General features: G+C 43.3%; 4 protein-coding genes across 4 annotated transcripts; 2 read left to right on the top strand and 2 right to left on the bottom strand.

Moving 5' to 3' along the window:
- Positions 1–3416: 3416 nt before the first annotated feature.
- On the bottom strand, positions 3417–3939 carry LOC306979729 (transcription factor HES-5-like). Its single transcript, XM_079578825.1, has 2 exons — positions 3846–3939; positions 3417–3740 (listed from the first exon to the last, which is right to left on the bottom strand). Exons 1-2 carry the CDS (start codon positions 3906–3908, stop codon positions 3444–3446), a joined length of 360 nt encoding a protein of 119 aa, XP_079434951.1. The 5' UTR covers positions 3909–3939; the 3' UTR covers positions 3417–3443.
- Positions 3940–5673: 1734 nt separating this feature from the next.
- LOC306979713 (transcription factor HES-5-like) lies at positions 5674–6447 on the top strand. Its single transcript, XM_079578808.1, has 2 exons — positions 5674–5780; positions 5886–6447. The coding sequence occupies exons 1-2, from the start codon at positions 5718–5720 to the stop codon at positions 6180–6182; spliced, it is 360 nt and encodes a 119-aa protein (XP_079434934.1). The 5' UTR covers positions 5674–5717; the 3' UTR covers positions 6183–6447.
- A 2257-nt stretch (positions 6448–8704) lies between these two features.
- On the bottom strand, positions 8705–9232 carry LOC306979685 (transcription factor HES-5-like). The gene is made up of 2 exons (XM_079578769.1): positions 9139–9232; positions 8705–9033 (listed from the first exon to the last, which is right to left on the bottom strand). The coding sequence occupies exons 1-2, from the start codon at positions 9199–9201 to the stop codon at positions 8737–8739; spliced, it is 360 nt and encodes a 119-aa protein (XP_079434895.1). The 5' UTR covers positions 9202–9232; the 3' UTR covers positions 8705–8736.
- A 2187-nt stretch (positions 9233–11419) lies between these two features.
- LOC306980189 (transcription factor HES-5-like) lies at positions 11420–12039 on the top strand. Its single transcript, XM_079579453.1, has 2 exons — positions 11420–11505; positions 11611–12039. Exons 1-2 carry the CDS (start codon positions 11443–11445, stop codon positions 11905–11907), a joined length of 360 nt encoding a protein of 119 aa, XP_079435579.1. The 5' UTR covers positions 11420–11442; the 3' UTR covers positions 11908–12039.
- Positions 12040–13960: the final 1921 nt, after the last annotated feature.

Below are 13960 nucleotides of genomic sequence, written 5' to 3'. Positions count from 1 at the left end.
ACTCGAGACCACACTGGTCTGAATCTGGAGTGTTCTCCTGCATTTGAAACTCCTCTGGGACTGATGCTTTTTCTATAGAAAATGTAGCATTTCCTGTGGAAGTGTTGGTCAAAACTGAACTGAATTATTTAAACTTCAACTATGAAGTGTTTTCTGATTCAAGACTTGTTCTTCTGTGTTAGAAGAAGTCACATGTTTTCTATGATATATTTCCTATGGAAATGATCTCATATGTTTGAACTTTCATTTGAAAGACACTTTGTCATGCATGTTGCATGAATCCAGTTTGTTTTGTTCACAATGAAAGAAATGTTATTTTGCACATTTGTTTTATAATGTGCACATTGCTCCTTTATTTTGGAGAGTTTCTGCTGTAACAAAGTCACTTTTTTGTGACAGTCATGTTAACATGCAGAGCAAAAATACCAAACTATGTCCTCTATGTCACACATGTTGTATGAATGTTGTCAGGTGCTTCATTGTTTTTAATGAAAGCCAAATGTAAATTTCTTAACACATTGTTTGAATATTTCATTTGCTCCTTTGAGGGGAGTGTTTCTGCTGTAACAGAGTCACGTTTTGGTGACAGTGTGTGTCAGTGAAGCCTGTTGTAAGGTCTCTTCTGTTGAACTTGTTGATGATGTTCACCTGAGTGTGGACCAGGATTCACTGTGTTCTGTGTCTTTTATAAAGACTTCTGTCCTCCGCTCTTTGGGAGTGCCCTGTGCCTTGTACAAACAAGTTGTTGTTGTGATGCATCATCACTTTTTGTCTTTAATAAATAATGAAACTTTTTGAAATTTAATGCAACTGTGAAGCACTTTGAATTGCCTTGTGTATGATTTGTGCTCTACAAATAAACTTGCCTTGCCTTGAAAGTTATTTTATCGTTTGCCATCTTTTTCTTCGTATTAAAACATAATTCACTGGTTACTGAATTTTGATAAAGCTAAAGACGATACATGATAGCAGAGAAGAGGCTAAAGGTGATTCAGAGGCAACAGGACAGTCGCTTTTTTGGCTTTCTTGACAAAGTCAAATATTAAAGGAGACAGATGGTTTATCAGAAAGTGAACGTTGACTAGTTCAGCCCTTTGTCGGTCAGGTTTCACATTCTAGATCTATTTTCTTGAAGAGTTTATCAAAAAGCAGCTGTTAATTGTAAATGTAATCATTTATATTTTATAATGTAACCATAAAGAACTGACAGAGGGACATGTCTGGACCAAACCTGAAGAAGTTCAGTTGATCTGGTGCCAGATGTTTGGCATGTGACCTGTGTCTTTAGCCCTGAGTAAAAAGCCTCTCTCAGTTTCCCACAAACTCTTTGTGTTGTGTTCATTGAACCATGAGGAGCCTGAGGAACAGATGCTCCCAATGTCGTCATGGAGACACACCATGACATCATCAGGTACTTGGAGGGAGAGGAGCCCATTGGTCGGTTTTTCAAACTTCAAAATGGGTATAACAGTTAAAGTGAGTTTATTTGGGCCAAAAGAACAAAAGTTTCCCACCAGTAAATAAGAAGGTTGCACTGATGGCGCATCACTTTGGAGCTAATGACAAGGACGGAGTTTGTTTGGTTAATTCAACCACAATACCACAGCAAAGTGATACAGGGTACGTTTAGTCGTTTAGTCTGGTGGAGCATTTAGAAATGTATATTAGTAAATCTGTTCATTACTTTTATGGACAGAATTTCTAGGCGCAGCCAGGGGCCGGAGGGTGTCCGGTTTGGGAGCCTCAGAGTCTCATCTCTGCTGTTTGCGGACGATGTTGTTCTGATGGCTTCAACGAACCAGGACCTCCAGCACGCACTGGGGCGGTTTGCAGCCGAGTGTGTAGCGGCCGGGATGAGGATCAGCACCTCCAAATCCGAGGCCATGGTTCTCCACCGGAAAAAGGTGGCTTCCCCTCTTCAGGTCGGTGGGGAGTCCTTGCCTCAAGTGGAGGAGTTCAAGTATCTCGGGGTCTTGTTCACGAGTGAGGGACGGATGGAGCGTGAGATCGATAGACGGATCGGTGCGGCGTCAGCAGTGATACGGTCGCTGTATCGGTCTGTCGTGGTGAAGAGGGAGCTGAGTCGGAGGGCAAAGCTCTCGATTTACCGATCGATCTACGTTCCCACCCTCACCTATGGTCATGAGATTTGGGTCATGACCGAAAGGACAAGATCGCGAATACAAGCGGCCGAAATGAGTTTCCTTCGCAGGGTGGCTGGGCGCACCCTCCGAGATCGGGTGAGGAGCTCAGTTACCCGGGAGGAGCTCGGAGTAGAGTCGCTGCTCCTTCACGTCGAAAGGAGCCAGCTGAGGTGGCTCGGGCATCTGTTTCGGATGCCTCCTGGTCGCCTCCCGCGGGAGGTGTTCCAGGCATGTCCTAGTGGGACAAGGCCTCGTGGAAGGCCCAGGACACGGTGGTGGGACTATGTCTCCGAGCTGGCCTGGTGTCGCCTCGGGGTCACCCCAGAACAGCTGGAGGAGGTGTGTGTGGATCGGGAAGTTTGGGCATCTCTGCTGAGACTGCTGCCCCCGCGACCCGGCCCCGGATAAAGCGGAAGAAAATGGATGGATGGATGGATGGATATTAGTAAATCTACTCATATCACAAGTTCATAGTATTTTGCTTTATTTAAAGGTAACCAGGTGATGATGCATCACAAACACAACTTGTAGTTTGTACAAGGCACAGGGCGCTCCCAAAGAGCGGGGGACAGAAGTCTTTATAAAAGACACAGAACACAGTGAATCCTGGTCCACACTCAGGTGAACATCATCAACAAGTTCAACAGAAGAGACCTTACAACAGGCCTCACTGACACACACTGTCACCAAAACGTGACTCTGTTACAGCAGAAACACTCCCCTCAAAGGAGCAAATGAAATATTTAAACAATGTGTAAAGAAATTTACATTTAGCTTTCATTAAAAACAATGAAGCACCTGACAACATTCATACAACATGTATGACATAGAGGACATAGTTTGGTATTTTTGCTCTGCATGTTAACATGACTGTCACAAAAAAGTGACTTTGTTACAGCAGAAACTCTCCAAAATAAAGGAGCAATGTGCACATTATAAAACAAATGTGCAAAATAACACTTCTTTCATTGTGAACAAAACAAACTGGATTCATGCAACATGCATGACAAAGTGTCTTTCAAATGAAAGTTCAAATATGTGAGATCATTTCCATAGGAAATATATCATAGAAAACATGTGACTTCTTCTAACACAGAAGAACAAGTCTTGAATCAGAAAACACTTCATAGTTGAAGTTTAAATAATTCAGTCCAGTTTTGACCAACATTTCCGCAGGAAAGGCTACATTTTCTATTTAAAAAGCATCAGTCCCAGAGGAGTTTCAAATGCAGGAAAACACTCCAGATTCAGACCAGTGCGGTCTCGAGTAACTGTGACAGTCTGAGCGGTGTGCAGGCTCTACCACGGCCTCCAGGGGGCACCGTTGCTATCGCAGGAGCTGCTGTGTCTTGGGTTGTGCAGCTCAGAGCAGTGACTTTGCTGAGGGCTCTTCATGTGGCTCTGGGACGTGAAGTGTGTCTTCTTCTGCTGCTGCAGACATGTGAGGAAACCAACAATCATCTCCAGGATGTCTGCTTTCTCCAGTTTGGAGTCGGGCTGCTGATGGAGGAACTCTGGACACAGGAGAGACTTGAGCTGCTCAATGCAGCTGTTGATCCTCTCTCTGCGTAGTTTCTCCACCACAGGCTTTCTCAGCTGCAACAACAACAAGAGAGTCCATGAGTTACATTGTTCTACACATATAACTGATACAGCAGAGGAAGGATAAAAGCATGAGTAGAAGCATGAGACTGGGTTTACCTTGTGAGAGAGGCTGAGGTGCTCCAGAGAGGGGCCCATTGCTTCAGTGATGGTTGGAGCCATGTGTGGATGTGAGCTGTAGAGGTCTCTGTGGAGAGTCTGCTGTGTGCTCCTTCAGCCTCATATTTATAGAACCACATCTCCATATGAATGTGTGGGTCTAGGCCTGGGACTAGTTTCTCACACTCTGGACCAATCAGAGCGCAGAGAAGGACAATGGATGGCACATGCTGTTATGGCCTGGGGTCAGGTCTCTGAGGAGCAGGTGGACACTGAGCACACGCCTCCTTCATCGCTCACTGAAACATCAGTGAACTATCACATGTACATTTACTACACAGACTGTTTGATACAGTTTCTTTACTAACAACAACTGTAAAACTTGGTGTAGTTAGTTGGTGGTGAGTCAGAGGGGAGCCAGGTGAATGTCCCATGTGTCCTGTGTGTTCAGGTCAGAGGTCTTCATCTATTGTCCCTCTGCGGCTGTGAGTGTGTCTCCTCTGGTTTCCCACACTCTGCCTTTCACTGCAACAACAAAAGAAGTGTGCTCCATCCGTCACATCATTAGAAGTGACCATTTAGATAAGACTTCAGTCACACTGGCCCAAATTGATTCCACTATTTTCTATTTTTACGCACAGCAAAGAAAAGGAAACTCAATGTAGTTTAGATAATTCATGAACCAAAGTGTTCCTACACGTATAAACATATGACACAGTTTCTTAATCATTGTATTATAACTGTTTCTTTGGGCTGACAGAGGCATCACGTCCAGACCAAACCTGAAGAAGTTCAGTTGATCTGGTGCCAGATGTTTGGCATGTGACCTGTGTCTTTAGCGCTGAGTAAAAAGCCTCTCTCAGTTTCCCACAAACTCTTTGTGTTGTGTGTTCATTGAACCATGAGGAGCCTGAGGAACAGATGCTCCCAATGTCGTCATGGAGACACACCATGACATCACCAGGGACTTGGAGGGAAAGGAGCCCATTGGTCGAACTTGACCAAAATGTAACTTTTAAGATTATTGCGAAGAAGAAGAAAAAAATGTAACATGTGTAAATGGCTATGTTTAGGCTCCTCTTCACCATCAGGAGGTGGAGCCTGCCTGAACCAATCAGGACAGTTACAGTGTAGCCTCATCACCTAAAATTAGCAGACGACAGCACTTCTCATAACAGTAGTTAACCCTGGCACATACGACCGAGGACACCATAAACATGCCCAAACATCTACAGTTTAATTACAGCATGACACCATTAAGGAGAAATGCAGTGATGGACAAAACAATGTCTGAAATCACACACTCTGGGAGTGTAAGTGTAACCATAGTTATGAGAATGAGCCAAAGAAGTCACTGAAGTTATTTCGGTGGTCACTTCTAATGATGTGACGGATGGAGCACACTTCTTTTGTTGTTGCAGTGAAAGGCAGAGTGTGGGAAACCAGAGGAGACACACTCACAGCCGCAGAGGGACAATAGATGAAGACCTCTGACCTGAACACACAGGACACATGGGACATTCACCTGGCTCCACTCTGACTCACCACCAACTAACTACACCAAGTTTTACAGTTGTTGTTAGTAAAGAAACTGTATCAAACAGTCTGTGTAGTAAATGTACATGTGATAGTTCACTGATGCTTCAGTGAGAGATGAAGGAGGCGTGTGCTCAGCATCAACCTGCTCCTCAGAGACCTGACCCCAGGCCATAACAGCATTGTCCTTCTCTGCGCTCTGATTGGTCCAGAGTGTGAGAAACTAGTCCCAGGCCTAGACCCACACATTCATATGGAGATGTGGCTCTATAAATATGAGGCTGAAGGAGCACACAGCAGACTCTCCACAGAGACCTCTACAGCTCACATCCACACATGGCTCCAACCATCACTGAAGCAATGGGCCCCTCTCTGGAGCACCTCAGCCTCTCTCACAAGGTAAACCCAGTCTCATGCTTCTACTCACGCTTTTATCCTTCTTCTGCTGTATCAGTTATATGTGTAGAACAATGTAACTCATGGACTCTCTTGTTGTTGTTGCAGCTGAGAAAGCCTGTGGTGGAGAAACTACGCAGAGAGAGGATCAACAGCTGCATTGAGCAGCTCAAGTCTCTCCTGTGTGCAGAGTTCCTCCATCAGCAGCCCGACTCCAAACTGGAGAAAGCAGACATCCTGGAGATGACTGTTGGTTTCCTCACAAGTCTGCAGCAGCAGAAGAAGACACACTTCACGTCCCAGAGCCACATGAAGAGCCCTCAGCAAAGTCACTGCTCTGAGCTGCACAACCCAAGACACAGCAGCTCCTGCGAGAGCAACGGTGCCCCCTGGAGGCCGTGGTAGAGCCTGCACACCGCTCAGACTGCCACAGTTACTCGAGACCATCCTGGTCTGAATCTGGAGTGTTCTCCTGCATTTGAAACTCCTCTGGGACTGATGCTTTTTCTATAGAAAATTTAGCATTTCCTGTGGAAATGTTGGTCAAAACTGGACTGAATTATTTAAACTTCAACTATGAAGTGTTTTCTGATTCAAGACTTGTTCTTCTGTGTTAGAAGAAGTCACATGTTTTCTATGATATATTTCCTATGGAAATGATCTCACATATTTGAACTTTCATTTGAAAGACACTTTGTCATGCATGTTGCATGAATCCAGTTTGTTTTGTTCACAATGAAAGAAATGTTATTTTGCACATTTGTTTTATAATGTGCACATTGCTCCTTTATTTTGGAGAGTTTCTGCTGTAACAAAGTCACTTTTTTGTGACAGTCATGTTAACATGCAGAGCAAAAATACCAAACTATGTCCTCTATGTCATACATGTTGTATGAATGTTGTCAGGTGCTTCATTGTTTTTAATGAAAGCCAAATGTAAATTTCTTTACACATTGTTTGAATATTTCATTTGCTCCTTTGAGGGGAGTGTTTCTGCTGTAACAGAGTCACGTTTTGGTGACAGTGTGTGTCAGTGAGGCCTGTTGCAAGGTCTCTTCTGTTGAACTTGTTGATGATGTTCACCTGAGTGTGGACCAGGATTCACTGTGTTCTGTGTCTTTTATAAAGACTTCTGTCCCCCGCTCTTTGGGAGCGCCCTGTGCCTTGTACAAACTACAAGTTGTTGTTGTGATGCATCATCACTTTTTGCCTTTAATAAATAATGAAACTTTTTGAAATTTAATGCAACTGTGAAGCACTTTGAATTGCCTTGTGTATGATTTGTGCTCTACAAATAAACTTGCCTTGTCTTGAAAGTTATTTTATCGTTTGCCATCTTTTTCTTTGTATTGAAACATAATTCACTGGTTACTGAATTTTGATAAAGCTAAAGACGATACATGATAGCAGAGAAGAGGCTAAAGGTGATTCAGAAGCAACAGGACAGTCGCTTTTTTGGCTTTCTTGACAAAAAGTCAAATATTAAAGGAGACAGATGGTTTATCAGTAAGTGAACGTTGACTAGTTCAGCCCTTTCTCGGTCAGGTTTCACATTCTAGATCTATTTTCATGAAGAGTTTATCAAAAAGCAGCTGTTAATTGTAAATGTTATCATTTATATTTTATTATGTAACCATAAAGAACTGACAGAGGGACATGTCTGGACCAAACCTGAAGAAGTTCAGTTGATCTGGTGCCAGATGTTTGGCATGTGACCAGTGTCTTTAGCCCTGAGTAAAAAGCCTCTCTCAGTTTCCCACAAACTCTTTGTGTTGTGTTCATTGAACCATGAGGAGCCTGAGGAACAGATGCTCCCAATGTCGTCATGGAGACACACCATGACATCACCAGGGACTTGGAGGGAGAGGAGCCCATTGGTCGGTTTTTCAAACTTCAAAATGGGTATAATAGTTAAAGTGAGTCTATTTGGGCCAAAAGAACAAAAGTTTCCCACCAGTAAATAAGAAGGTTGCACTGATGGCGCATGACTTTGGAGCTAATGACAAGGACGGAGTTTGTTTGGTTAATTCGACCACAATACCACAGCAAAGTGATAGAGGGAACGTTTAGTTGTTTAGTCTGGTGGAGCATTTAGAAATTTATAATAGTAAATCTACTCACATCACAAGTTCATAGTATTTTGCTTTATTTAAAGGTAACCAGGTGATGATGCATCACAAACACAACTTGTAGTTTGTACAAGGCACAGGGCGCTCCCAAAGAGCGGAGGACAGAAGTCTTTATAAAAGACACAGAACACAGTGAATCCTGGTCCACACTCAGGTGAACATCATCAACAAGTTCAACAGAAGAGACCTTACAACAGGCCTCACTGACACACACTGTCACCAAAACGTGACTCTGTTACAGCAGAAACACTCCCCTCAAAGGAGCAAATGAAATATTCAAACAATGTGTAAAGAAATTTACACTTAGCTTTCTTTAAAAACAATGAAGCACTTGACAACATTCATACAACATGTATGACATAGAGGACATAGTTTGGTATTTTTGCTCTGCATGTTAACATGACTGTCACAAAAAAGTGACTTTGTTACAGCAGAAACTCTCCAAAATAAAGGAGCAATGTGCACATTATAAAACAAATGTGCAAAATAACATTTCTTTCATTGTGAACAAAACAAACTGGATTCATGCAACATGCATGACAAAGTGTCTTTCAAATGAAAGTTCAAATATGTGAGATCATTTCCATAGGAAATATATCATAGAAAACATGTGACTTCTTCTAACACAGAAGAACAAGTCTTGAATCAGAAAACACTTCATAGTTGAAGTTTAAATAATTCAGTCCAGTTTTGACCAACATTTCCACAGGAAATGCTACATTTTCTATTTAAAAAGCATCAGTCCCAGAGGAGTTTGATGCAGGAGAACACTCCAGATTCAGACCAGTGCGGTCTCGAGTAACTGTGACAGTCTGAGCGGTGTGCAGGCTCTACCACGGCCTCCAGGGGGCACCGTTGCTCTCGCAGGAGCTGCTCTGTCTTGGGTTGTGCAGCTCAGAGCAGTGACTTTGCTGAGGGCTCTTCATGTGGCTCTGGGACGTGAAGTGTCTCTTCTTCTGCTGCTGCAGACTTGTGATGAAACCAACAGTCATCTCCAGGATGTCTGCTTTCTCCAGTTTGGAGTCGGGCTGCTGATGGAGGAACTCTGCACACAGGAGAGACTTGAGCTGCTCAATGCAGCTGTTGATCCTCTCTCTGCGTAGTTTCTCCACCACAGGCTTTCTCAGCTGCAACAACAACAAGAGAGTCCATGAGTTACATTGTTCTACAAATATAACTGATACAGCAGAGGAAGGATAAAAGCGTGAGTCGAAGCATGAGACTGGGTTTACCTTGTGAGAGAGGCTGAGGTGCTCCAGAGAGGGGCCCATTGCTTCAGTGATGGTTGGAGCCATGTGTGGATGTGAGCTGTAGAGGTCTCTGTGGAGAGTCTGCTGTGTGCTCCTTCAGCCTCATATTTATAGAGCCACATCTCCATATGAATGTGTGGGTCTAGGCCTGGGACGAGTTTCTCACACTCTGGACCAATCAGAGCGCAGAGAAGGACAATGCTGTTATGGCCTAGGGTCAGGTCTCTGAGGAGCAGATTGATGCTGAGCACACGCCTCCTTCATCTCTCACTGAAGCATCAGTGAACTATCACATGTACATTTACTACACAAACTGTTTGATACAGTTTCTTTACAAACAACAACTGTAAAACTTGGTGTAGTTAGTTGATTGTGAGTCAGAGTGGAGCCAGGTGAATGTCCCATGTGTCCTGTGTGTTCAGGTCAGAGGTCTTCATCTATTGTCCCTCTGCGGCTGTGAGTGTGTCTCCTCTGGTTTCCCACACTCTGCCTTTCACTGCAACAACAAAAGAAGTGTGCTCCATCCGTCACATCATTAGAAGTGACCATTTAGATAAGACTTCAGTAACACTGGCCCGAATGGATTCCTCTCTTTTCTATTTTACAGCAAAGAACGGCAAACTCAATGTAGTTTAGATAATTGATGAACCAAAGTGTTCCTACACGTATAAACATATGACACAGTTTTTTAATCATTGTATTATAACTGTTTCATTGGGCTGACAGAGGCATCACGTCCAGACCAAACCTGAAGAAGTTCAGTTGATCTGTGCCTGTCTAGATCGAACGGATGACCTCGGCTGAACGGAGGAACCCTGCAAACTGGAATTTGAGGACTGGACGGTCTGCAATCTTGGCCTGTCTTCTGAGGGACCCTTCGGACCTGGGGCCCTATAGCCTGTCCGTCCATGGGAGTGGATCTTTCCTTCTGTGGTTCTCCCCAAGGTCACTCTTTTCTCCCTTTTGAGTTTTTCCTTGTCGTGCTGAAGAGTCTACGGACAGAAGACACCCGCGCCCACTTGTCGCCACCTGCTGCCGACGTTTATTATTATTATGTTTGCCTGGATACTTCATTCACCTGAACTTTACATTGTCATATTTATTGCTCTGTTTTATTGCCTTAATGTTCGGTGCCGCTTGATTGATTGATTGATTGATTGATTGATTGATTGATTGATTGATTGATTGATTGATTGATTGATTGATTGATCTGGTGCCAGATGTTTGGCATGTGACCTGTGTCTTTAGCGCTGAGTAAAAAGCCTCTCTCAGTTTCCCACAAACTCTTTGTGTTGTGTGTTCATTGAACCATGAGGAGCCTGAGGAACAGATGCTCCCAATGTCGTCATGGAGACACACCATGACATCACCAGGGACTTGGAGGGAAAGGAGCCCATTGGTCGAACTTGACCAAAATGTAACTTTTAAGATTATTGCGAAGAAGAAGAAAAAAATGTAACATGTGTAAACGGCTGTGTTTAGGCTCCTCTTCACCATCAGGAGGTGGAGCCTGTCTGAACCAATCAGGACAGTTACAGTGTAGCCTCATCACCTAAAATTAGCAGACGACAGCACTTCTCAAAACAGTAGTGTCACATATGACCATGGACACCATAAACATGCCCAAATAACTAGTGTTAAATTACAGCATTAACACCATTAAGGAGAAATGCAGTGATGGACAAAACAATGTCTGAAATCACACACTCTGGGAGTGTAAGTGTAACCACAGTTATGAGAATGAGCCAAAGAAGTCACTGAAGTTATTTCGGTGGTCACTTCTAATGATGTGACGGATGGAGCACACTTCTTTTGTTGTTGCAGTGAAAGGCAGAGTGTGGGAAACCAGAGGAAACACACTCACAGCCGCAGAGGGACAATAGATGAAGACCTCTGACCTGAACACACAGGGCACATGGGACATTCACCTGGCTCCACTCTGACTCAGCACCAACTAACTACACCAAGTTTTACAGTTGTTGTTAGTAAAGAAACTGTATCAAACAGTCTGTGTAGTAAATGTACATGTGATAGTTCACTGATGCTTCAGTGAGAGATGAAGGAGGCGTGTGCTCAGCATCAACCTGCTCCTCAGAGACCTGACCCCAGGCCATAACAGCATGTGCCATCCATTGTCCCTGTCTGCGCTCTGATTGGTCCAGAGTGTGAGAAACTAGTCCCAGGCCTAGACCCACACATTCATATGGAGATGTGGTTCTATAAATATGAGGCTGAAGGAGCACACAGCAGACTCTCCACAGAGACCTCTACAGCTCACATCCACACATGGCTCCAACCATCACTGAAGCAATGGGCCCCTCTCTGGAGCACCTCAGCCTCTCTCACAAGGTAAACCCAGTCTCATGCTTCGACTCACGCTTTTATCCTTCCTCTGCTGTATCAGTTATATGTGTAGAACAATGTAACTCATGGACTCTCTTGTTGTTGTTGCAGCTGAGAAAGCCTGTGGTGGAGAAATTACGCAGAGAGAGGATCAACAGCTGCATTGAGCAGCTCAAGTCTCTCCTGTGTGCAGAGTTCCTCCATCAGCAGCCCGACTCCAAACTGGAGAAAGCAGACATCCTGGAGATGACTGTTAGTGTCCTCACAAGTCTGCAGCAGCAGAAGAAGACACACTTCACGTCCCAGAGCCACATGAAGAGCCCTCAGCAAAGTCACTGCTCTGAGCTGCACAACCCAAGACACAGCAGCTTCTGCGAGAGCAACGGTGCCCCCTGGAGGCCGTGGTAGAGCCTGCACACCGCTCAGACTGCCACAGTTACTCGAGACCACACTGGTCTGAATCTGGAGTGTTCTTCTGCATTTGAAACTCCTCTGGGACTGATGCTTTTTCTATAGAAAATGTAGCATTTCGTGTGGAAATGTTGGTCAAAACTGGACTGAATTATTTAAACTTCAACTATGAAGTGTTTTCTGATTCAAGACTTGTTCTTCTGTGTTAGAAGAAGTCACATGTTTTCTATGATATATTTCCTATGGAAATGATCTCACATATTTGAACTTTCATTTGAAAGACACTTTGTCATGCATGTTGCATGAATCCAGTTTGTTTTGTTCACAATGAAAGAAATGTTATTTTGCACATTTGTTTTATAATGTGCACATTGCTCCTTTATTTTGGAGAGTTTCTGCTGTAACAAAGTCACTTTTTTGTGACAGTCATGTTAACATGCAGAGCAAAAATACCAAACTATGTCCTCTATGTCATACATGTTGTATGAATGTTGTCAAGTGCTTCATTGTTTTTAATGAAAGCTAAATGTAAATTTCTTTACACATTGTTTGAATATTTCATTTGCTCCTTTGAGGGGAGTGTTTCTGCTGTAACAGAGTCACGTTTTGGTGACAGTGTGTGTCAGTGAGGCCTGTTGTAAGGTCTCTTCTGTTGAACTTGTTGATGATGTTCACCTGAGTGTGGACCAGGATTCACTGTGTTCTGTGTCTTTTATAAAGACTTCTGTCCCCCGCTCTTTGGGAGCGCCCTGTGCCTTGTACAAACTACAAGTTGTTGTTGTGATGCATCATCACTTTTTGCCTTTAATAAATAATGAAACTTTTTGAAATTTAATGCAACTGTGAAGCACTTTGAATTGCCTTGTGTATGATTTGTGCTCTACAAATAAACTTGCCTTGCCTTGAAAGTTATTTTATCGTTTGCCATCTTTTTCTTAGTATTGGAACATAATTCACTGGTTACTGAATTTTGATAAAGCTAAAGACGATACATGATAGCAGAGAAGAGGCTAAAGGTGATTCAGAAGCAACAGGACAGTCGCTTTTTTTGGCTTTCTTGACAAAAAGTCAAATATTAAAGGAGACAGATGGTTTATCAGAAAGTGAACGTTGACTAGTTCAGCCCTTTGTCGGTCAGGTTTCACATTCTAGATCTATTTTCTTGAAGAGTTTATCAAAAAGCAGCTGTTAATTGTAAATGTTATCATTTATATTTTATAATGTAACCATAAAGAACTGACAGAGGGACATGTCTGGACCAAACCTGAAGAAGTTCAGTTGATCTGGTGCCAGATGTTTGGCATGTGACCTGTGTCTTTAGCGCTGAGTAAAAAGCCTCTCTCAGTTTCCCACAAACTCTTTGTGTTGTGTTCATTGAACCATGAGGAGCCTGAGGAACAGATGCTCCCAATGTCGTCATGGAGACACACCATGACATCATCAGGGACTTGGAGGGAGAGGAGCCCATTGGTCGGTTTTTCAAACTTCAAAATGGGTATAATAGTTAAAGTGAGTTTATTTGGGCCAAAAGAACAAAAGTTTCCCACCAGTGAATAAGAAGGTTGCACTGATGGCGCATGACTTTGGAGCTCATGACAAGGACAGAGTTTGTTTGGTTAATTCGACCACAATACCACAGCAAAGTGATAGAGGGAACGTTTAGTTGTTTAGTCTGGTGGAGCATTTAGAAATTTATAATAGTAAATCTACTCACATCACAAGTTCATAGTATTTTGCTTTATTTAAAGGTAACCAGGTGATGATGCATCACAAACACAACTTGTTGTTTGTACAAGGCACAGGGCGCTCCCAAAGAGCGGAGGACAGAAGTCTTTATAAAAGACACAGAACACAGTGAATCCTGGTCCACACTCAGGTGAACATCATCAACAAGTTCAACAGAAGAGACCTTGCAACAGGCCTCACTGACACACACTGTCACCAAAACGTGACTCTGTTACAGCAGAAACTCTCCCCTCAAAGGAGCAAATGAAATATTCAAACAATGTGTAAAGAAATTTACACTTAGCTTTCATTAAAAACAATGAAG

This window comes from Gobius niger (genome assembly GCF_951799975.1).
Source record: "Gobius niger genome assembly, chromosome: 20".
Classification (NCBI taxonomy): Eukaryota; Metazoa; Chordata; class Actinopteri; order Gobiiformes; family Gobiidae; genus Gobius; species Gobius niger.
The sequence above is the reverse complement of the archived record's forward strand: the minus strand, read 5'-3'. Positions and strand labels throughout refer to the sequence as shown.